The 25,211-nt window shown below is 40.2% G+C and overlaps 1 protein-coding gene across 2 annotated transcripts in view; it reads left to right on the top strand.

Annotated features, from left to right (window-relative positions):
- The first annotated feature begins 3,071 nt into the window (after positions 1 to 3,071).
- Positions 3,072 to 25,211, top strand: part of SLC25A21 (solute carrier family 25 member 21) — a 234,729-nt gene continuing 212,589 nt past the window's right edge. For both annotated transcript variants that reach the window (XM_058807401.1, XM_058807400.1), the window contains exon 1: positions 3,072 to 3,249. In XM_058807401.1, the coding sequence (XP_058663384.1) occupies positions 3,183 to 3,249 (67 nt within the window). In that variant the 5' untranslated portion in view covers positions 3,072 to 3,182. The remainder of the gene's footprint in view (positions 3,250 to 25,211) is intronic.

Below are 25,211 nucleotides of genomic sequence, written 5' to 3'. Positions count from 1 at the left end.
TCTTACAGCAACCCAGCTCCAATCTCCTCAACCCCCTGAAGTTGTACCTAGAACAGTCCTTTGGGTACGTTTACTGAATGTTTTGCTCCCCGACTCTTCACACTAAGAAACCATAGCCTTCTTCCTCAGAAGAAATAGACCCTCACATCATCATCAAGAACTCCGATTAGCACGAATTACAACAGGAGCTGAGGTATACAGCTCATTGGGATTTCCTAAGCAACTTTAAGTCATAAATATTGAAAGAAAAAAAGCATAAACTTTATTTTGAGAAGTTCTTTTGGTGCGGTTTTTTTTTTTTTTTTTTGTTTTTTTTTTTTTTTTTTTTTTTTAATGCATTACTACAGCGGTGAGCATCTTCCACAGTTTGTTCTCATCTGACACTAAAGATCCAGCACCGACCCCCTGAATTTGTTCGGGGCAGGTTCCATCTCGGACTGTCCCGGCCCCCTTCTCAGCGCTGTCCCCGTCCCGGGATGCGGCAGCCCGTCCGTCCCGTCCCGTCCCTTCCCTTCCCGCAGAGCCGCAGCCTCTGGGACCCCAAACCGCGCATCCCGCACGGCAAACTTGCTGCCCCCCATCTCCGGCTGCGGAGCGGGCGCTAAGTCGGGCAAGCCGGGTCGCCCGGCGGCCATGGCGAGGTAACACTAACCCAGCCAAGGGGCTGCCACGGCACACGCAGCCGGTCAGTGGCGCAAGCGCCCGGCGACGCCTCGGTCCCGGGGGCGGAGGAGGCCGGGCAGGGCCGCTCGCCCGCGGGGAGGCGCTGGGTCAGAGCGGCCCGACCTAACGCCGCCTCGGCGGGACGCGCCGCCGCCGCCGAGCCCCGCCGCAGAGCATGGGCCGAGTTCCAACCCCAGCACCGCGGGGCGGCCCCGACCCGGCCCCGCCGCCCCGTTACCTGCGCGCTCCGGCCCCGCCGCCGCCTCCGCAACAAAGCCGCGGGCGGGCGGGGGGAGGGGCGCGCGCGCCCGCCGCCCTCGGGAGCGCGCGGCGGCGGGGCCGCGGCCCGGGGGCGGGGCGAGGCGGCGGGGCCGGGGCGCGGCGGTGGCGCCGCCCTGCGGGCGGGAGAGGCGGCGCGGCGGGACCCGGCGGGAGCGGCGGGTGGGAGCGGGACGATGCCCGGGGTCTCTCCGGCCCGTCCTGCCCCCGCACAGCCAGCTGCGGGCCCCTTCTCGGCTGTTAGCGCTGGCGGGCTGCCCAGGATGCACGGACCTTCCCACTAAGGGACGCAGTAACCACAAATGGAGTGACAGACCCTGCCAGGGATATCGAGGAAGAGATCGGAGTGGTGCTCATGGTTTCGGAAGAGGCCATACGGAAACAGGATTAAGCCTAGAAGTGCTCTAGGAAACCTGCACAGTGGGAAGGTTGCCCTTTGCGGAGGAGGAGAGAGGGGTGGATGGAAAATAAGGGAGATGTGCCAAAGAGACTTCCAGTTGTGGAATTGAATTAGGGGGCATAGATTTGGAGTTTGAATACTGTGAAACAACCTTAATAGTTTCCTAACAATAGCAGAGGTTGCTTTTTTTTTTAAGGAGCAGGTGTTATGCTACTGTGTGAACATCTATGTAATTTACATGCACTCTGACCGTTATTCTCTTTGATGCAGGGACACATGCAGAAAACAAATTTATCTGACCAGTTTCTGCACTCTGATGAACTCCAAACTCTCTTTGCTGACGAAATACTGTAGCAAAGTCCACCTTAATACTAGATTTGCTATTTGTACCCAAAAGAACATTGCACAGGGAGACCTATATCTCTGGAACAAAAAAGTGGTGATGCTTCAGCATCTGCTTTTTGATAATAGGGAACACTGGAGACTTGATCATCCAGGAGTATTTATTGAGCAGCATTATCAAGGAGCCAAACCAAGGGAACTAACACAAATGCTAATGAAACATTGAAGTTAAGATTTTAATTACTTAAAGGTCAGCACATTCAAGTTTTATTAATTTAAGGGAGTTATTCTGTATTCCCACAGCAAGCTGCACTCAGCTTCTATATAGATCAAAAATTCATGTTATTGTTTATTTGCTGATGCATTCAAGTGATAGAGCTGAATACTATTCCTGACTATTATTCCTTTTTGCAATTAGGGTCTTGGTCTTTTAACATTTTATTAAGACATCTCTGTATATTTCCTATGTTCCCATCCTTTTCAGTAGCAATAAACCCGTTGTTTTCCTCTAATCTTTGTTCTACGTTACAAAAAGCTACATTTCCTTTCAAGTCTGGAAGCTCTAGTCAATTAGCAACATTTGTGGCTAAACTATCACAAAACACGCGCAAGCACTCAGCAAACTAATGTATCTCTGATACTCTGAACTGTCTTGCCCATCAATGGTGCTTCCTCTAGGACGAGCCCATGCTGCCCCCACGTTGTACTCGGGCATCTTCTGGAAAAGCAGAAACTGGCCTTTTCGAAAGCAGTGCTGGGGGCTGTCCGCAATGGCGCTGACTGTGTCCCACCCCTTCCAGCCCGTGCCCTGTCACTCTTTTGTTTACTAAGATGGGCCCACAAGTCCGTGTAACCTGTAATAGTTACTCTCTAAGTGACAACATACCCGTGTCCTTTGAACATCAAAGAGATGGAACCAACCTTTAGACTAAAGGTTTTTAAAGCACAGTAGGCTTCAAAAGACAGCCTGTGAGCTCAGCGGCACCAGCGACCCTTCCCAGACGTTGAGGAGCAGAGGATGCGCGCTGATAGCTGGTTCCCAGCAGCGGTGGGGAGCAGGATGTGCACTGTATACACCAGCCCGAGGCGGCAGTGTACGACCCGAGCCCGAGCAGGCGATCGGCTGCCGTCCCCCGCCGACCCGCTGACAGTGCCACAGCCTCGCTCCCCGCCCCGGCCTGGGCGATCGCAGCGCCGGCCGTCCCGGCTCTGCCCTAATAGAGAGAGAGGCTGCCGCTTTCCGGCTAGAAGCGATCGCCCGTAGCTGCGCGCCCGTGCGGTGCCCGGGGCCGCCCTCTGCCCGGGGCCGGCTGCCAGAGGCCGCCGCGGGGCCGCGCGCCGGCGCCCCCGCCCCCGGCGTTCGCGGCTCCCCCTCCCGCCCGCAGATAACCGCGGCCCCTCAGGCTCTTCCCCACCCGCCCCGCGCGGACTCGGCCCCGGCTCCCAGCCGCTCTCCAGGCGCCAGCTCCCTCTCGTCGCCGCCGCAGCGCGGGCAAGGATGGCTCGGCAGCCCCGGGGCTTTCTGCAGGAGGCCTCTCACCAAGTCGTCGCCGGAGGCTCGGCGGGTGAGTGCGCGCGTTCCTCGTGGGCGGGAAGGGTCTGCCCGTCCCCCGCCGGCGCTCCGCCAACTTGAGGCGCAGGCGGCCGCGCCGCCTCCCCCTCTCCGCGCCGCTCGGGCGGCGGGGAACGAACCGGCTCAGCGGCGGCTCCTCCCCCGCCGGGCGGTGCCGGCGGGCTCCGGAGGCGACCCAAGCCCGGGGGTCCCGGAGCAAGTCCTGTAACGGTGCTCGGCCCGCCGGCGGGGCAGGGGGGTGAAGGGGCGCTCCCGGTTTCCGCGGTGTATCTGCGCCACACACGCCCTGCAGCCCCTCGGGCGATAAGAGCGGCGGGCGGGCCCCTTCAACGGCAGCAGCCCCGGTGTCCTGCGGCGCAGCCCGCCCGAAGGGCTGGAGCCGCCTCGGGGAAGTCCACGGCCGGGATCCGCCTCCAGCGCCGGGATACGGGACAGAAAACGTAGTTGCCCTGCTCAGACTCCTTCCCCGTGACACTCCTCGTCGCTGAGTTACAGAGAAACCAATGCAGGGCTACAGTGGAAATGCGGTTCTGTGTTGTTTTTGAAATACTTTTAGGAATGTCGACATTACTCATTAATTTGTAGTCTGTTTGTACTGCAAACTACAAATGTCAAAATCGTACACGTCTGTTTAGTAATGAAAGCGTTGCTGGTCAGTTTCTTCAGGTTTCTTGCCTAAATCCCAGTGAAACTGAAACATTTAAATCAGCCTGCAGTGTAGGGGATTTTAACACAATATCCTGCTCTTTCAGTCTGCATATGTAAATCCTGTTAATATTTCAATTATGTAGTGTGTTTTTAAGTGTTCCTTAGAGTCTCTTCTGAGGTCTAAATGTTATTTGTATATTTTACATGAAAGAGAAGAGCTACGTGGTGGTATTGCTGTGTCTTATGCTTCAGTGTAATGTGCACAAGAAAAATTCTCTTGTGATTGACAGCTGTGTAGCCATGACATTACATGTGAGCTTGTCTTCCATTCCCCTCTAATTCCCCTTGTACCTCTAAATCCACTTCTATGCATTCCTACCACCAACACACATTTGTGCAGTTTGATTTCATGCTAGTGGCTCTGTATGCCCTTTGTTTTCAGCCTTCTTCTTTGACAGCGAGAGATGTCATAGCAGAAGTGGAGAAGTCTGGTGTCCCAGTGTATTGTATGACTGCTGTCCCCGCCCTTCCAGTGTATTGTATGACTGTTTATGTAGCTTTTCTGCAGCCTTTGAAATTCTAAAGGTTTTTAGGATTCTGCTTGGTACCACCCCTATCTTCCTATAGCAGAGAATGGAAAGGTTTAATCTCTCCTAGACTGTTGAAAACCCTTCATACATGAAGGGATACTGAGGTGTTTTGCCACCAGATGTTTTGCAAGATGACAGATTTATCTTCTTTAGCAGTTGGCCTGTGCCTTAGTGATTCAGATTGATCCAATGCACTGTGTTACCATCCTCTGGCAGGAGCCTTTTTTTGTTACAGGTTCTCTTTGTAGAAGAGATTGCCTAACACCACGGAAAGAAAATTCCCATTTAGATAAATGAAAAATATTTGGTAATCTGGTAGACATGAGTATTAGTGTGAGAGAGTTTTCAAGGAGACTATTGATCTGCATGCAACACTTTAAAAAAAAAAGTACAGTGTGAGAGGCCTGTTGTGTCTAGTCCAGCAACATAATGTTAAGGATGCTTGCAACCTTTTGCTTAATCTCCTGTCAGGCAGGCAAGTTCCTTAGCTGCATCACTTGCCTTAAATTTGTACAGAAATTTCTATTAATTGGTTTTGAAATAAACCAGTAATGATTTATTATCTAAGTCTGAGCAACACTAAAATTGTACCAGGGGATTTTGAGATGTGTGCTTCAGATGGGAGCTATAAAGTATGTTAGAGGGAAATGGCTGAAACTTGAAAACTTGCTTGACAGATGCTTAAAACTCAGTGGTGTTTTTTTCCTGCTAATTTATAGAGAAAGTAAAAGGTGAAGGCTGGAGTTTGGAAGTCTTCATACTAAAGATTAAATTTCTTAGGCGAGTGTAGATACAACATGGAAAAGGTGCAAGCAAGGAGAAAAGGATTGTTTGTTTCCTGACCTTAGTTTCCCAATATTATTTTGACCATCCTATATTGCTTTTGACTGTCTCTGCAGGAGGACATAGGACTCTTGTAGGTGTTTTGTTCTGTTTCCTGGCCTCAAGTGAATGCCACAGACATCCTAGAGTGACTTTGCTGTCTGTACCGCAGCCTGGTATTTAGGAAAAAAACCAACCAAAAAGAAAACATACCAAAAACCCAAACAAAACAAAAAAACCCCAACAAAACAAAATCCCTCAAAAACCCCACCCCAAACCAGACATAAATTAGTCTTAGTTAAGCTGGTTTCTAGGAAAGATGAGTTGGACTCTGTCAAAGCAATGGTAGGAAAGTGCTGAGGTTGTTGGGAATGAGTGGCACAGCCCAGTAGGTGTAATGGAAGGGTCAGAAATATTGCCTGCATAAGTAAAATGAGAGGTTATTTAGTATCTGCATGTCTGATGCAAAAGGATCTGATAAGAAGTAATTCTGCTAGGTTGAGTGGAAAATTATTAGAGATAAACCGAAGCTGGCAGAACAGGAAGAAAGGGATTTTTTGATGCTTTGTGGGAGATGACAGGACTTGTTCATCGACTTATTAAGACAGGGGAAGAGAAAGAAAGAAATCAAGCATGACCGCTAGTCTACAGGACTGATAAAATGGAAGATACTGGCATGCTGGAAGAAGGAGAAAGGAAAGTGTTCAGTGTTTTAAGAGAAAATATATCAGCATACTGTTGGCTGTCAGAGGCATTGCTAAGTTAAACTTGAACAGCTCTCTGCTGTAACTGAACTGTAAAAGTCAGGCATGACAGATCTCATGCATACTTTGTCTGTGTCAAGGGGTGCGTCTGCTTTCATGTGGCTTTAATCTGACTTCATGTGAAATGGAAAGCTCTGCTTCCTGAGAGTGAATGAAATTTTAAATATGAACAAAGTCTTACAGAGTCTTGGCTTATGTTACTTCTGCCAGCATTGTTTACTCCCATCTTTCAGATTCCTCAATGAAGGTTAATAGCATAATTCAAAATACTTGGTTTTGTTTGATTGCCTGGGTGTATGACAATAGTGAGGAAAAGGACTTTGATTGAAACCTAATTGGGACACGTCATTAGTGAGTTCAGGCCATTCTAGTACAGGGAACTGCAGGCATGTTTCTTTTCTCCACTGGTTAATTAGTAAGCTAAAGCATGTGTGGAATTTATAGCAAAAAAATTAAACAGAAAATCAACTCTAAACTGTAAGGATCATTGTGAAAAGAGCAACTTGCGAGCTTCTGATTTCCTTAGATTTATAGCAATTCTTCAAAATGTTATTTGAGGAGCTCAGTCAGTACAGGGTTCAAGTCACAAGAAGAATTGTTTCTCTAAAATACAAAGATCAAAAAAATCCTTGTTTTGCCTGCCTGTATGGAAAAGGCAGAAATTAAAACAATAGCGTTGCATATAAAGTCAATGGATATTTCCTCATACAGAGGAACTGACTAGTGCAAAGTATGTTATGTGATACCCAGATTAATTTGTCAAGACATACTCGTAACAGGGTGTTGAGCCAGTTTGAATGATGAAGTGCAAATGTCATAAACAATTGCACAGATACCCATGGCACAGTGAAGGCTGGTGGCTGCATATGGTTAGCCTGAAGGTTTTAGGATGCTTCTCTTTGATATAGGCGTGTTCTTGTTTTTTTAATAACAAAACACCGCAGATGGAAACAATTAGCTAAAACTGCACGTGACATAAATAAAATGTAATTATATTTAGTTGTATGATAGCCTCTCTTTCTTCCATACATGTACAAATAACCTATAAACATTTTAAATTTTGAAGTTAAAAATTTAAATAATTTATTTCATATATTTAGCAAGTGATAACTAGATGACTTGTTTTTCAGATATGTAATGTTTAACCAATCTTTAAGTACTTTTCTGCTGAAAATTAGGTGTGTCTCTTTGCCTAATTCCATTTAATAAATGAACATGAACTGCAAAATTAATTACTGTAAAATTAATATGGAAAAGTCAGAACAAAATGAGCTTTAAAACAAAACTGTTACTTCATAGGGATAATTCAGGCTGATCTTTTCCCCCCCTATTCTTCATGTTTTCATGAAACAGCAGGGTTTCTGCCTCTCTGTACTTCTCGGCTTCAATTTTTTAATATTTTTTAAAATTCTTTTTTAAAGAGTTAGGTTTCCAGCTGCATTGAAACCTAATAGGATTTTGGAGTCTAATTTTCTTAAGCTCCTTTGAAAGTCCAAATCTTTTCTCTTGAGAGGTGTTTTATTTCAGGAGTAGGCAAAGTTGATTAACCTGGATAGCAGCAACTTCTTTGAACCAGATCTACAGGCAGGAAAGCCACTTGTCAAACAAAGACTGTCAAATGCAGATACAGTATTCAAACCAGTGTTTGGTCTTCCTGTTGCATGAGGCATTAGGCAGACAAAAACCATTACAAGGCACACTAGCTTGCATAATCAGTGAAACACCTTAGGTTACTTTGTCCCTATGAATGGGAGAGAGAGTGAGATAGATGTACAAGAAGCACTTGAAACTGCAGGAAAATTGTCTAATTATTGTCCTCCCCCTCGCTTGTTTGTATTTTTATCACAGTTTTCTGGGAGTTAAAGTTAGGAGGAGTATTCTGTGTTTTCTTGGGTGCTTTTTTCTTCCTTTTAAGCAATGGGCATTCACGTTGCTAAAATAATTGGTTAATGCTCAGAGGTAATTTCATCTAGCTAAGTACTTAGCTACACCTTGTAACTTTCTTGACTTGAAACCATAAAATTTTAATGTACTTGAACCTTCCTTTTTCCATTTCTCTGAAGTCACTTAAGGCTGAAATATTATCTGAGGCCACAGTTCATGCTTGGTGTCTTTCACTGCCTTGATTTGGTATTTCAGATGTTTACAAACTCTTTAAATTAAAAAGCTAAGGATGGGAAGCAGTCGAAAAGTAATAATTTCAAGGAAGTATTCTACAAGTTAAAGTGCTCCAAAGGAATGCACTAGAAGCAACCAATTAAGCCAATTTTCTCTGCTAGTCTGAGAAATTAATAGCGTGCCACCCTGGTGTTGGACTTGGAGATTTGGATGGGAGTTGCTTGGTTGGCAATATGGTGAAGAGAAATTTGGGTAAGAGAAGACCAAAATAAGGTTAAGTGCATGTAAGCTGAGATATCAGATATCCTGAACCTCCTCCAGTATCCTTGTAGAAACTGGGAGGACATAGGAACAGCTGGGAAGTTAGGACTTGGAAAGATTTCTATCTATTTCTGCTCAGACAACCATCCATGCACTCTGTGTTTTATGAAACCTGCTGAAAAGAAAACGTGAAGTACCTGTGCAAGGTCTATGTAGCCCCTACTGCTTTCATCATTATACAGTTCAAAGAGGGAGTATAGTAATCAGGACAGTTTGACTTCAGTGGGTCGCTGGAAATAAGGAAGTGCCATCAGGGAAGCTCCAGGGATGCGGATTTTGAAGCCAGTATCGTTGAATTGTTGTCTTTGGTCTCCAGTTCAAAACCATGCAATGCGACATTTTTCAATATGGTAGAATACAGCTGCGTGCTGCAGACCAGAGCAGTGACAGCAGCTGAGGGTATGCAGAATGCCATGGAGTGAACCAGCTGAAGTTACCTTGTAAACCATTCCCAGTGGAAAATTTTTAGTGTACTTTCCCCACATACTATAGCATTTCAAACTTTAATTCTGTAGCATTTTTCAGTCTCTGAGTCTCCCCTGTTCTACCAGCTGATAATTCTAAAAATATCTGAATCTGGAAGAGATTGGACTGTTTGCTTTGTATACTTCTAACTGAATTAAATGTTGTTGGGTTGCCACAGAAAACCTTGTTGAATTTTAGTGGAAACTAATGAAATCCTCATGAGCTTTCATACATTTTGCTAAATATACAAAGCTGGCAGCTAGCAAAACTCCTCTAAATTTTCAGACAGTTAAGTAATTTGAAGAAGCAATACTCTTGCAATGTAGCTTTATTTTAAAAGGAGCAAATGAAAATTGCAATGCAGAATCATGGAATTGTAGAGTGGTTTGGATTGAAAAGGACCTTGTAGATCATTTAGTTCCTGCCATAGAGAGAGATGCCACTCACTAGATTAGGTCTCTCAGGGCTCTATCCCACCTGGCCTTGAACAGTTCCAGGAGTGGGGCATCCACAACCTCTCTGAGCAACCTGCTCTAACACTTCAGTACCCTCTGAGTAAAGAATTTCTTCATAACATTTAATCAAAAGCTTCCCTCTTTCAGTTTAAAGCCATTGCCCCTTGTCACTATCTGTCCGTATAAAAAGTTCCTCTCCCTCCTTTTTATAAGTCACTCATAAATGGTACTGGCAGGCCACAGCAAGGTCTCCCTGGAGCTTTCTCTTCTTCATGCTCAACAACTCCAGCTCTCCCAGCCTGTCTTTGTAGGGGAGATATTTCACTCACTATTATCTTTGTGGCCTCCTCTTTGCCTGCCCTACAAGTCCATGTCATTCTTGTGCTGAAGACTCCAGATCTGGATGCAGCATTGCAGGTGAGGTCTCACAAGAGCAGAGGTGCAGAATCAGCTCCCCTGGCCTTCTCCCACTGCTCTTGATGCAGCCCAGGTTAAGGTTGGCCTTCTGGATTGTGAGTGCACATTGCTGATTCATGTCCAGCTTTTCATCCACAAGAATCGCCTAGTCCTTCTCTGCAAGGATGTTCTCAATGACTTCTTGTCTCAGCATCTAGTCATGTTGCTCCTTTCCTCACCCAGGTGCAGCACTTTGAACTTGGATTTCTTGAACTTCATATAAGGTATTTGTAGGCCCCCTTATCAAGTTTTTCCAGGATCCTGGATGGGTTCATGTCCCTGTCTTGTGTGAACTGCACCACTAAGCTTCATGTCATCTGCATATTTGGGATGTCTCAATGTCTGTCAGTGATGAAGACACTGAAGAGCACTGGTCCCAAGACAGAGCCCTGAGGGATGCCACACATCACTGGCCTCTACTTAGACTCAGTCGTTGACCTCAACTCTGTCCAGAGAGCGTTTAGAGTGAACTGATCTTGTTTGATTGAGTCATTGCAGTGTACTGGCAACTCATGAACAGCTATTTGGAGCTCTTAAATGTGTTTCAAGCTATATTTAGGGATTTTTTTGATGTAATAGCTTTTAGATGAGGGGTTAAGATATGAAGTAAATTTTGCATGTTTATGTAACAGTGACAGAAACAAACTAAGAAGTTTTGTAATTTCTAACATGTTATGACTCCTGTAGTATGTTTCTGTAGAAGCTGGGACTCTGAAAAGAAGAATTTTTTGGTTGATGGACTCAGATGCAGCTCATACCAAACTGCATGTTGAACCTGGGGATTACATTTCAGACTTGCTCTGGTACTCACTTGGTTTGAGAATCCTGCAGCAACCTCGTAATTCCAAGCGTGTCTTTGTTCCAAATAGGATACACTGGTAAAAGTGAGAAGTTGGCTTTATTTAGCCTGGTGTGTTAGCCAATGGGGATAAAACATTTTGTGCACAGAATCCTCTATGGGTGTAATAAGGCACTTATCCTATCCAGTGGTAAGCCTGAAGGTGTTAAGAAGGGTTATCAATTTCCTGTTGTTTTTAGAGTAACAAGTTTTTTCTAAAAAACCTCACCCCTTATCTCCCACCCTCCACAAAAACCCAAACCTGTCAAAACGACCAACTTCACACCCAGAAAAGAGTAATGAAGTTATTTGCACTCATTCGATCTACTGCCCACAAGATGGCAGTGCAATACTACAATGAGATGCTAATGTGGGTTTTTTTTTTTTTGTTTGTTTGTTTGTTTTTTGTTTGTTTGGGTTTTTTTCCCCTACCTGTGGCAGAGCGATAAAAATGTATGTTGAAGCTGTTGCTGATAAGAAGATAAGCATATGTAACTTTCAATTATAATATGCAAAATAAAAGCTTAAAGATGTCAAATAAATAATGATCAATAAATGCTGATTCCGTATGTGTACTGCACAGCCAGTGGCACTGAATGTCACTGTCACTAAATTAAGCACAAGAATTGTAAGTGGTGATGTGTCAAGTGGTGATATATTGGCTGGTAAAGGTCAATAGATGTTTGCAATGCTATGATACCGTATATAAATAAAAAAACTTAGGCTATATTCGTGTCCCAGTATAATCAATATGCAAATAGCTACTGATTTCCACAGTGAGAAATTTGAGTCTTGATTATTTTAATGTTAGCATAGATTTTATGCAATATTGCAGAAATGTCATCAAGCTCTCAATGCCAATCTATAAGCAAAGTAAAGACTGCTGTGTTACATACATACTGCTGTAAGCCTCTGTTAACTTCCTTCAAGTATTTGCAGGCATGAGACCTACAGCAAAGCATAAAAGCTTAAACATACACACTTCTTCAAAATAAGCTATAAAATTTCACTGTCAGATTTTAAAGTTAAATAATATTGTGGAACAGTGTGTTATACATATAACAGCATGTAGGTAGTCAAAATAATTAATACTGGAACATGCCTGTTGTAAAATTTGTAGGCAAAAAATGCTTTGTCTGCAAAGGCAATTCTGAAGCTGTTACAATTTCTCTGAGCCAAGATTATATTGGCATAAAGAACAATTTTTCATTACTGTTTATTTTGTCATCAGTTGTGCTTAGTGACTGATGTACATCTTCAAATTCATGTTAAATTGTTGTAACACAAAAGTTTATTAGGCAGTAAGAATATAATTCTAACATATAGCAACAAAGCATGACTTTTGGTAATAGTAGATGTGTTTTCTGTGGCAGTGTTCTAGAAGAGAAAATGAAAACTGATTCTGGTTATTTCTGTGCGTAAAATCTGGCAATTTTGCCTGTTAAGTGATGATATTACAAAGTTTCCTTTAACTGTAGCTTAGTTTCTGTGACATTACCTTGGATGTACTTACAAATATAAAAATTCTTTCTTTAAGCTTGCTGCTTTTCCATTTCAGGCTAGCAGGGTGGGAGACACTCAAAATCATACCCATGAGACTGGAGGAACTTGTCTGTTGCGAGACTGAAATTCTCTCTGAAAAATTATTATATTGACCTTTTCAGACTGCTTGAAGTATTATGATTAGGGTTGGTATGAATTAAAAGGGCTAAAGACAAGGGGGGGAAAAAACCCTTTTCAGATAGTGATGTGGCTTCTAGAACCTGGAAGTTTTGAAAATCAGTATTGCAATGAATGGATAATAGGGATGCCTCTAAGTATTTTAAAGTATCTCAGTCTTGATTATAAAGACCTTAAATGGGCTCTTCTTCAACTGGATTTGAAAACATACAATTAATTTTTTTCCCCTTGGAGGAGATTAATTGATATTTGCTGCCTGTGGAAAATAACACTGGTCCTGTCGTTTGGTAAAGTAAATTAATATTGGTTTTTATAATATGAAACTCTCACTCTCTGATGAATAATTATTATTTGTGCAAGAAAGTGTTAAATATCAGCCATCTTAAGATAGTATTTTCTCTACAGAAAATCTGTACTACAGGTCAGCTGTTTCAGGTGTGTTGAAAGTAGAGTAGTTACAGGATAAGTGTCTGCCAGCATGTCTTACCCTGAAGAATCACTGCAATTAGATACCATTGCACCAACATGTGAAAGAGGTAATTCATATTTCAGTTGTCTACACTGGTGGTTTTCCGATGAGAAAATAACTGTGAGAGTCTGAATGTTGTTGAGAAGTCCCACCCATACAGTGGGGAAGGAAACACAGGAGTAATTGGCCTCTAGGTCTGCTTTTCAATCACTGAGCTACACTGTTAACAGCTGCTTTTGTTTTCCCTCTGGATCATTTTCAATCCATCAATTTTTGTCAGTAAACACAGTTTATGGGTCATCTTTTAGTCTTTAGTCAATGAATCATTTCCCAAGTCGGTATGTTATATTAGTTTCCTGGACTTTTTATTGTTTTTATTATACTGAAGTATGCAGATGTGTGGCTGGTGACCCCAAGGAGCAACACTCCCAAAAGCAAATGAGAGTCTTAGTAGCCCTTTCAGTTTTGGAAAATTCTTTGTGCTATTTATTTCACTTCCTCTTAGAGCCAATTCTGAGTGGCTTTGGAGCAGGGTAAAGGTTTACTTATTTTTCTATTGCTAACACTTGCTTCTTAATATTTAGTTAGAGTGTTGATTTTCAAAATTAGTATATATTTTGAATGTGTAGTAAATATCGCTCAACTTTGTTTTCTCAGCTGGCTCCAGATAACATACTGAACTCGGTAAAACATGAAGGGCATGGTGAAAAAAAAATGGTTCTAACTCCCATAATCAGAGACACAGAAAAAAAAAATTAATTCTTCATTACGGATTCTGTGGTATTTGATGTCTCTTCCAGCTTGTGGAGCTATGTGTTTAATTTCTGAATTTCAAAGTTGGATTATCATTTCAGTTTAAAATCAAATCTTATCCTCAGTGTTTTGGCATTAAAGCTTAAAATTATGAACTGTAGATGTTTTGTAAAGATGGCACTCCTGATCTTTAGATGAATTTTTGGATCTGAGCCATGAAATTATGAATGCTTGAGATTTGTGATGATACACTGGGGGTTTTTTAGGTTGGTTACATGTAAGTTCTCTAGAGGCAGGTTTGCAATGCTGGTGGTGTACATGTGTGTGTAACATAACCCCATGCCAAGAAGTACAAAACAAAGTGTCAGGATGCTTGTAGGTTTTTAGAAGAATTTATTTTCCAAGACATTGCCTTACTATTGATGCTGACCAGTGGCAGCACAATCTTGTGTGTACGCCTTAATTTTGTCAGAATTGCATAATAGTGTGTAAAGCAAGAGTGCTTGCTTTGTTCATGGAGCACATTCAAAACATTGTGTCTGGTGCCCATTTTAGGTGCTTCTGCCATCAGATTCTTGATAGTCTCTTTTGGCTCTGGGTTACTATACTAGTTCATCCTGGGATCAGTTCATCATCAAAAAGAAGAGTTATGTAGAGGAATGGGCAATAATCTGAGTACAAGACTACTGGAAGAATATGAGAGCTTTGAGAGTCTTCACAGTTCTGCCCTTCATTCTTCTCTAAGTCTCTGGTTATTGCAGAGCCAAAGCAATAGGACTTTTAAGAAAGTACTGTGTTTGCAGACAAGTGCTTAATTCTCCTCTCCTAAATGGGATTAGGATTCTGAAGGGCATTGGGGCTGTTGCATTAAGCAAGGGAAACGTGGCTGCCACTTATTCATTATACCTCTTAGTAAAACTTTTACAAGGCAAAACTGTAATGCTAACTGGGTAATGAGACAGCACTTGCTTAAAACAATCTTTATTGTGTTTTTTTCACAAGCAGTGAAGAAAATAAGTATCAGCATGCTATATGCTTTGACTGGCATCTTGTTCCTTATTGTCAAATATGATGATGGCCAACCCAGATGACAAAAAAGAAAAAAAATCAATCTTTTCTGTTGATTTTTAGCAAACTTTTCTCCTTCCTATAAAATTTCACTTTTTAATATGATGAGATATGAAGCTTATTGATTAGGCATTTCCAAAAGGGAGGAAGAAAACATGTAGGATTTCTGCAGATATAAACCCATGAATGTTATTAGATACTAAACTAAATGGAAAGAAATGTCTTATTTAGAGTATGAAACTCTTCTAAGTTAATGTCCATAAAGTTTAAATTAGTTCAGACTTTTCTTATTAGAATAAATGTTTCCTTTTAAAAAGCATGATAATCATAATCAAGACTAAATTTGTTCTGTTATTTATTTTCAAAATGATTGTACATGTTTAGCTGACTTTTGATTTAAATCCCTAGGGATATATTGGAGACAGATGTTTAGATGACCTAATGTTTAAAGTAAAGTTATATTTGGACACTCGATTAAATTTTCCTTAAAATCTTTCCATATATGTTATATTGTGGAGCAGTGCAGAAAGTATTGAAAGATTTATGTTGAAAAGGTACTGCTTTATTTTTAAAGTAAGTTATTAGAGTTCAGTAGATTTTATTTCAGGCAACTGTCAAAAGCAGAAAATGTTTGATTATAAACCAGCCTGTTTACAAATGAAAATATTGTGTCTTGTTGCAGAGCTAAATGGGAAACAGATTTCTTTAAAAGTTCATCGATTTCAAAACCAAATTTACCATGCCATTTATAGCTGCCTCAAAACTTGGTAAAGATTATGGTAGACTTTAAAATGTAGCATCAGTTGGAGACTGCATTGTAGACCATAACACTTGCAAATCTTTTTACTCCTTTCTGGTTTTGAACAAGTAAAATAGTGTAAATAGTAAATAGTGTATGTAAAATAGCACCTAATAGTGTGGATGACAAAAATGACTATATATGTGATAGTAAACAACATTTTGAAAAGTCTCAATATTTCATCATCATAATTATCAATATTGACCTATTGAGAAGGTATTGATTTGCAGATGAAAAAATTAGTATCTTCAGTCTTTTAAAGTTTATATATACTGGCTTTTGTTGTGTTTAGTTAAATAGGCAAGTTACTGAGTTGCTGAACTTCTGCCATTTTAACTGTAACTGAAATATTGTACTAAGAGATGCATTCTTGTCACTGGCAGGATACTTTGTGGGCTAATGTAAGTGTTGCACAAAAATACTATTCTGATGCTTAGCACTCAGCCTGCAACATAACCTCTGGCAGATCTTGAGAACGTTTCTATGGGACAGCATTTTTTATTATTTTCTGTAATTTGTGATTTGGAAGGCTGATGTGGGCACCAGAGCTGAAAAGTACTTTATGCAGAATAGACCTTCTTAAGTTTAGGCATCACATGCAGCATTTTTCTGTTATCTCATCGAGGTCTGCTGCATTAGAACTGGAGTAGCCCTCTTCTGGGAAAAATTGAAATTGCAATATTTTAAGCCTCTTCTTTCATGTAGGAGTGGATATTGGGTCAACAGTGGTAAAAAAATCATGTTTTGTGACGGGAATGAAAGGAGATCTCATCCTGTTCCTGGAAAAGGAGCTTTCATTCTGTCTTTTTGCTAGTAGATGAATGTACATTAATCATGGGCAGTAACTGTTTTGTACAGCATGGATCTAATCAAAACCTAATGAATGAATGTGTAGTACCTATGTGATGCCATTTACTGTTAGCAGAAATTATTTTTCTTTTCTTCCTGAATTAAGATTTGGGATATAGATTATAACTCTGGAAAATAAATAGAAAAGTATCTTCTTAAGACTCTCAAGAAGCAAAGGGTGGTCCTAAAATTGGAAGAGATAGCCCTTAAACATCTTCTGAAAATGTCACTTGTCAGTTATTGGTGTGAAGACAAGGAGCGGTATAGAATTTAATTCTAGTAACTGTAGATAAAGCAGTTTTATGGTGATGTGGTTGGATTTGTCTACACACAGATATTTTAAGTTCAGAAATGCCCTTTAAAAGTATTAAAAGAATATTGATCAGTTGACACATAATGCTGTTAATTGGACTTTTCACTTGCTTAGTCTTGCAGAGTGAACACTTGTAACTGGGCTGAAGTAACTTGGGCAACAAGTTCTATGCTTGTGTAGTGTAATCTTACCCTTTGTTACATAATGGCTTTTCCCTTTTTCAATGTTTGTTTTTCAGTGAAAGGAAAAAATGATGGCTTTCTGTTTAAAGACTTATGATCATCTCATGTAATATATTATCACTTACACATACAAAATTTGACTTTTTTTTCCCTTGATTATGCATGAATCACCATATGTTACTTGAGTATTTTCCCTGAAGATGGTGTGCTAAGATTTGCAGGAGTGATTAGTCCTCTCTGGTGCCTCAAGACAGACACCTGAAAGGAGAGTAGATAGTTTTATTGGGGTGCTATGAAAGTTTTATGCAACTTGTAGAGAAACAGAGGAAAAAATCCTGGGAGCAAGGAGGACAAGATGGTTTTAACTTCCTTAATGTGCTCTTTTAATTATTATTTTTTATTTTTTCATTTCCTCTAGTCCTTTGTAGAAGTAGCAAGGACCCTGAAGACTAAATGCTGCTCTGTTACCCAGACTTAGTTGTTGGCATTCTGTGTGCTGAATAAGGAAAACATCCTTGAGAGAAAACCATTGCTGTCAAGTAGAGATTGTATCACAATCATTACCAGCTCAGTCCTAATCTAGGCTTTTTCTGTTCAGCCTAAATCTTGTTTACATCTACATCTTTGTTTCCTACATTTTGATTAATCTATAATTGCACCTAGAATCTTAATTGAAAAATCTGTGAAGAATTAAAAAACTTAGAGAGAGACAGTATTCTACAAATTCCTTTTCAACAATATGGCTAAAACCTTATCTACAGCAACTATAATTGGGGATAGCTTGCTTTGTCTTTGTTTTGACTACAAACTCTATTCTGGTTAGGAGATTAAATTCAGAGAGAGAAATCGCTGCATTACATTTTGTATGATGATTGAACTGTTTGTAAAAATTGAACGTACTTTATATGTTTGCTAATTGTTTTGTAAACATTTCAATATTCGAGTTTGTAGTATAAAATGTTTTGACTATCAGCAAGATTTGGGCTGCTTACATTCTGTATAAGCAAAACCTGGATGCCTCTTGCTCACTAAACAATTCAGAACAGACTCAGGTGATTTGAGTCCAGGGAAAGAATTTGGAGTTTCCTTGGCTTAGCCCAGGAAACCAAAAAACCGAGAGTTCTCTCTTCCACCTCTTTTTCATTTGGTGTTTTTGTGGTATTTTGCTATTTTTTTTTTGAGTTTTTGTTGGTGGTGGGGGGTTTTGTGTTTGGTTTTTGGTTTTGGTTTTTTTTTTCTCTGCTTGTTGGTTTTTGGTACTGTTATGTTTATTCCTTGCTCTCTTCCTAGGTCTTTGAATCTTGAAATAATTTTTTTTTGCAAAATGGTAAATTGGTACAGATCAAACATGAGAGAGTGTAACCATATATGAAGTGTCTCTGGTGGTCAGTTAAATCTTCTGAAAAGTGAAATAATGGTTTTAACTGCTTTGCTTTCTGGACTGTAATACATTAACTTTTCATGTGTACTTTCAGAGGAATTGTTATACCTCATTTCTAGGGGAACTGTAGGTACCTGAACCATGATATTGATCAGTGTCCCAATTCCACTGAAATCAATGGAAGTTTTTCACTCCCTGAATCTCTTCTGATCTGTCCTAGATCTGTATCAGATGTCCTGTGAAGTCCAGCATGTGAACATTCTCACTACTAATGCCAGGTGGCTACTCCCTGTATGTATGAAGGAATGGACTTGTTGCCAAATTGTTTTCCTGGCTGTAGGTTTGACCTCTCTGAAGTGTCCAGTTGAAGTCAGGCAGCAGCTTTCTAAGCATTGCAGTGCCTGAGCTGATGTCCAGCTGGCTACCAAAGATCCCATCTCACCCACGTTGTTGAATCTAACTCTATTAAAAATGCTATTTTTTAAAGTTACTTGTAAATCTGAGAAGATCTGTTATGTTATGTTTCTATGAAATCTTGCACAAGACTTCTACTGATATCCCCACCTGTGTTTGGACATTTGGATTAAATGTTGGAAAACTTGCTGTCATTTAAAAGAAATATCTCTGGAGGAAATGGCTTTTGTGATAGCTAATTAATTATATTATAGTTTACATTCTCTCTTTATGTCTGTGGGAGAAAAAAGTATTTCTGTAACAGGCTGTAGAGGCCATAGCTGAAAAATCTAGCAAACGGAATTTGTACTTCTAAAATGTGCAACCTGTTGTCAAGTACTCCTGGATCAGATGTAATGTGTTTGGTAATAACTGCTGTATGGTGCACAGAAGACCTCCATAAATCTGGAAAACTCATAATTCCTGAGTCTTGTATACAACAGTTTTGCATCCAACAAATTCAAACTTCTGCAGGAAAGGAGGAAAGCTGTTCTGATACACCACTGTATCAGAACTGTATCATCACTCCTTTCATGAATGCAGTGTTCTCCATGTATGTTTCCTGTCCTGTTCTAGAACTTCTATTCTCAAACTTAAACAAAATTCTTCTTAGTGTTTCTCTTCTTTGACCCAAGTTAGGTATGTAAAGTCACATTGACATCATTGTATTTTGGACCAGGCTTCCGTGGCCTTTTACTAAAGGATCTGGAGTGCCTATCTGGAAATAGTTTATTTCTAATTGATGTGCAAATGGTAGTCTCCACTGACATCAAGTTCATGGACTCCACCTCTCCTGATAGTATTGTACGAAGTGAGCTAAAATCTGAACATTCTTCTGTTCTATTTATAGGCTGTCCTTCAGCCTTCTGAGCCTATTTATACTTAACTAACAGTGTTGCTGTATTGTCTATCTAGTTCAGACTTTCACACTGTGATGTAAGGGAATTGTCAGTGGTTGCCTTAGAAGTTATTCTTTCAATAATACCTGTGACTTGTTCAACTTCTTTTGTTTTCTATTGAGATTTGCATCCCCATATGCAGGTCATCTCCAGTTGGCTTCCAGTTGGAGTCTGAAGTTTGTTTTCTGGGGCTGGATTGAGCAAAATTTTCCTTCCATTGTTCAGTGTCCAGCAAATGTTTGGTGTTTTTCACTCTTTTTTGAAGGACATAGGCTGGCAGTGGTTTGGCAGTCCTAACATCCTTCCAGGTCTGTTTGCTATTAATGGAAGTAAAGTTTATTTTGCTTCGCTTCTGTTCAGCAAATCTGGCTTTTTCTAGAGCTTTGATGGCCATGCTTTGTACATAGAACATCAGGTGATTGAGATATTTTTCTGAAACATGATTTGTGCCAAGCAGGATCTAAGTGGCAGGATGCACTGACCATACAATTGTGTGCTTTGTTTTCCTCCATGTTCCTGCCAGGACCTGGATGGTATCGAACCTGATGATGGGGAAAATATTTGTCATCAGTGATCTCCTCTAAATCATCTCCTTGTGTATGTAGTTAAAGTATTCCTTTTTTCACATCTACAAACTAGGTAAATAGTTGAAGGCCCTGAGCTTTTTCCATGCCTTTTGTAGCCAGTAAATATATTCACTCACTCTAATGCCTAAAATCCCAAGCTTTTTAGACTGTCTCTTGAAGAAAGTTCACTATTTACTAAGCATGAACTTTCTGTATGTTGAACTTGTTTTCTGGAAATTTCCTGTCCAAACCATTCCTTGGCTAGATTAGTCTTGTATGCTATCTGGTTGTATACCAACACTAAAACACCAAATAGGGTGCTTGTCTGTCTGATATTTTGTAGTTTGTCCATTTATTGTTTGCTTTTAAAATTAACTTGTGTTATTGTTGGGGATAAATTTCATGAGTCCTGGTTTTTCCTTAGCCAAAAGCTACCTACAAGGACGCTTTTCTCATCTTACTTGTTATCTCAGTTGCTTTCTCATCTCATAGTTGTCATCTCGGTAGCTTTTGTGTCACTATCTGGTGCCCAAATTCTGGATGCACTTAGGATGACAGTATATTCTTCTGTTGCAATGTTCCTCATTGACCTATGAAGAAGAGAGGTGGTGCTATTTATCTATGCCTGTTCATATTGTGTCAGCAAACTCTTAGAAATGATGCTGACCTTTTAGGAAACTGATCCAAGGAGCTTAAGTGGCAGAAACGGAACCGCTTTTGATAGGATGGTTTTCTGTCAGTTTATTTGCCTGAGCTGCAGGAGCTGGCAGGGATTCCCAGTCAGTGGCAGAAGAGAAGGTAATGGTTCTGATAGCAGCAGGCTCGTGTGATTGCTCACCTGTTTGATCAGGCTGCAGTGGGTGCCAGGAGCACTTCCACTTCTGAGCTTCACCCAAAGCTTAACACACATCAGCAATTTAGTTTGCTTGCTCTATTGTGGTACCTAATGAAGCTGTTTGTCACCTTCCATATTTTCCCTTGAAGGACCTGCTTCTCAGTAACCTGAAGCTTTAACAAATACCATTAAACGAAGATGCGTATTCAAATAATCCACAGCAGGAAAAAGGACTTTGCTCAGCTTTGTGTGAGGATTAAGAGGGAAGAAAGGCTTTACTCTTTTTTTTTCCTTTTTAGTGGTCTTTCTTTTTTTGTTGTTTGGTTTGGGTTTGTTTAGTTTGGGTTTTTTTGCTTTTTTTTTTTTGGTTTTTTGGGTTTTTTTTTTTTTTTTTTTTTTTTGTTTTTTTGTAAGAAACCTTAATAAACTCTTCTTTGTAATACTGGTTTGCCACTGAACATATACTAAACTGAGTTAAGGTCTGGAGCATGTATTTATGTATTTCAGGCTTCATATTGTACTTTGCTCCAAGTATAACCCACTTTAATATATATGAGGTGGAGAACCCCAGCAAATTGCATCTATGGCAGTTAAGTCAGTTGTCATCTGTTTCCCAGCATGTAAGTTCATCACTAGAAGAGCCAGCACATCCAGAACACTGACAGATAAAACAAGGCATAACACACTTTCAGATATGCCTTCTCTCTGATACCAGTCACTTGATGTCATAGGCGAGACTAGACAGGCTGGGGGCTTGCTTACTCTGCCTCCTTTTGGATTTGGGACTGTTGAGTTTGATGGTTTTCTGGTATACTACATTAGTTGAACAAAATTAATTTTTCTGCCTGACAATAGTTCCCTTAATTTGCTCACAAAAGTTTTAGCATCCTTTACATGTGTTCTTGTTCTCTATATTTTATAATCTTTTCACTAGATTGTATGTGTGATACTTGTACTTCAGCATTTAAGGTGGAGATGGCAGTGTTGTGCTTCTCTGCTGTCTTTTTTGGAGACAAAAGCAAATTTCTTACTGGGATGCTCAGGCTGTTATATTTTTGCTGGGATTATGTATTCAAACAGAAGCCTAACCATGCAGAGATGGGTGGGGGTGTGCAATGTATGGTCTTTTCAATAGGAAGAGAATTATGTGTTATTATAAAAAATACTGAAATTAAGAAGCTACTGGAAGTAGTTAAAGATGAGTCTCTAAATGTTGCAGGAAAGTATGGTATTAGTTGAAAAGTTCTGTTATATAACACTTGATTTAAAAAAAATTAAAATAAAAGTATCTTTTTTGCATAGAATATTGCCTAGATTAAAATGGAAGAAAATTGGCTTTTGAGTCATTCATAGTCTGGAGTTCACAGGCATTCACAGTAATTATGAAAATATTATAAACACTCATAGAAACTATTACTTTCAAATATTGTCACTAATGTTATGGGTGTCAGAGCACAAATTTTCTGGCTTCAAAAAGCCCCACTTCTGTGTTTGAAAGACCTACAGTGTAAATGTGTTCTTGATGGAGCCAGAACACTGCCTATGAAAACCTGGAACTTTAGCCTTGAGTTTGGAAAGCAGCCAGATGCTGGCCCTGGTGGTCGTGCACCTGTAAACACGGTGCCCACTCAATGCCATCGCCTTGCACAGCGTCTACTTGCACGCTGCAGGTTGAAGTCTGACTGCCACTGACTACTTGCACCTTTGGCTTTTTGGTTTTGTATTGTAATGTTAGCTATATAAGGAAATTCTTTTTAAATCTTTTACTAACAGAAACTTGCAGAGGACATACTTCTGTTATTGTGACATGCTTTTACTTTTAATCCTGTAGTTTTCCTCCTTAAGTTTTGCTTCCCTCTCCAGCAATACTTTTACACTTGGACAGTTTCCCTCTAAGCTTCTATTCTTAACTCTGAACAAGAATGTGCATCTGTTAATATGCATCCTAGTGGCTCACACAGTTATTAGCAGAATTCAGTAGCAACTGAGTAAATTTAAGCACCTATTAAATCCTGAGTAGATACAAATGTGTTACTGCCAGAAGTTAGATATTTTATCCTGTGAGTTGCATCTTTGATACTTAAGGTGTTTCAATGGCTGTCACAGAAATATGTGAAATGGGGTTGGAAGAGAGGCCAAGTATGATACATATGTGTTCTGTGTATACTATCTCATTTTTTTCTCTAATGGCTGAGATTGTATTTACAGCTGCAGAGCTATCTGACATTAGTTCCTTCAATGGGTATTTCAAAGGGGACATTAACATTCTGAATTCCTGATTCTCTTGTTGCCTGATAGTCCTGATTCTCTGTTGCCTGTTGAAATCCTATTTCACTAACTCATTTTTCCTTCCTCTGAAGCAGAGATTTCCTGAAAACAGGCTCCAGACCAGTACTACAATATAAATAGTATAGGATATAGTATGATGGTACTACTTGTGTGTGTTTGAAGTTGAAGAATCATTGGAAGGTTTTGGTTGGAAGGGTTAGGGTTAATCCCTTCCACTAGACTGGGTTGCTGAGACCCCCATTCAAACGGGTCTTGAATGTTTCCAGTGATGGGACAGCCACAACTTCTCTGGACAACCTGTTCCAGTGCCTCACCACTCTCACAGTAAGGGATTCCTTCCTAGTATCTGACATAAACATTTCCTCTTTCACTTTGACACTCGCTGTATCAATGGAAATTTTTAGAGTTATCAAGTTATTATTCTTTTTCTTCAGTGTTTTACCATTTAACCTTTAATGAATGATTAAACTGCTTCATGGGGTAATTACCACCATTTTGTTCCTAAGATGCAAATACTTTGTTACTAGGAAAGTATCTCTATTGTACCTTGTTTGAAAATTCTGATACATAGATTCATTTTTTTTTTTTTTGGGGTCTCTAAAGTAGTGATTGATATGCACTGACTATACCATTGGTTTTGTTTGTTTGAGTTTTTAAAGTATTAATCAACCTGTTAAAACATTTATGTATGCAATTAAAATTAATTTCCCATCAAAGGTAATAATTGGAACCATGCCTCATATAAAATAGATCAAAAGTCAATTGGGAAATCTCCAACTCTTTATCTTCTCTATAGCTATGTTTTGTTGCACATAAAATCATCAAGACTAAGAGCAACAGCAAGAATGCTGAGAGGTAGAAATAGTATCTTAGTGGGCATGAACTGTGTGTTTCATTGTGTGCTAATGTGCTAATGATGATGCTTATAAATGCCAACAATTTTGATGGTCATCAAAGGAGATTCATGTTAGGAACTTAGTTATGACAATCTTTTCTGAAGTTTCAATGTGTCTGTGATAGCCTGGTAAGACTGCAGGAAGTCAAAAGGGAGTATATGAAGATGTCTCTGTTTTTAGGAGTTCATATTTGGGATTTGGAATGAGTTAATCTCGTTTTTAAGGAGGGGTTGTCAGTGTCCGGAAATTTGAAGCACTGCATTTCGAACATGACTGCAAAAAATGCAGGTTATGTTAATCCCTAATTTAAGGCTTATTTAAGCTTAAATATGAAATATTTTCAACTATTTAAAATAATATTTGATAATTCATTATCCTCCCATACTAAGTGCCTTAGTAGTATCTTGTATAGAAGGGAAAAGAGGAAGATGTGAATAATGTGTCCTCCAAATGTACCCTGTCAATTTCTATTTACTGTTGATATGAGCTGACTATTTAGTGGCTACATTGATGTTATGGTGCGACTTGGCCACTATGTGTTGGTTTCTTTAATAGAAGGGTCCAAGTTTTTAATGTTGGAGGCAAAAAAAATTGCCATCCTGCAGCTGATGGGGTTTTTCTCATGATACTGTATCATTCTTTTTCCATAAGCAAAAGTATGTACAGACAACTCTTGTGAATTTCTGTAAGCAGAGATGCAATGTTTCCATGTAATAAAAGTACTAAATATTAGGAGATCAAGGGAAGGTGAGGATTAGTCAACAAAATGTGGATATGTGTAACCTTGATTGTTTAAAGTTCTTTTCTTTTAAAATACAGTGCCTGTTTAGATCACTAATACATTTTAATTGTTTCCATCTTTCAAAATATGTCTAGCAAGTTCAGTTTCTAGTTGTTGTTATACAAATAAACTGGTATTAGAGGCATTGCTTTCTTCGTTTCAAACATGCTTTCAAATTAGGGCTTAATGTGGTTTGAAGATTTTGCCAACATACTCTTCCAGATCCTTCTCTTATAAGAGGGTGGTTGATTACATCTATCTTTC

The sequence above is a fragment of the Ammospiza caudacuta genome, chromosome 6 (assembly GCF_027887145.1).
Source record: "Ammospiza caudacuta isolate bAmmCau1 chromosome 6, bAmmCau1.pri, whole genome shotgun sequence".
NCBI classification, from domain to species: Eukaryota; Metazoa; Chordata; class Aves; order Passeriformes; family Passerellidae; genus Ammospiza; species Ammospiza caudacuta.
This window is presented reverse-complemented; position numbering and strand designations above follow the sequence as displayed.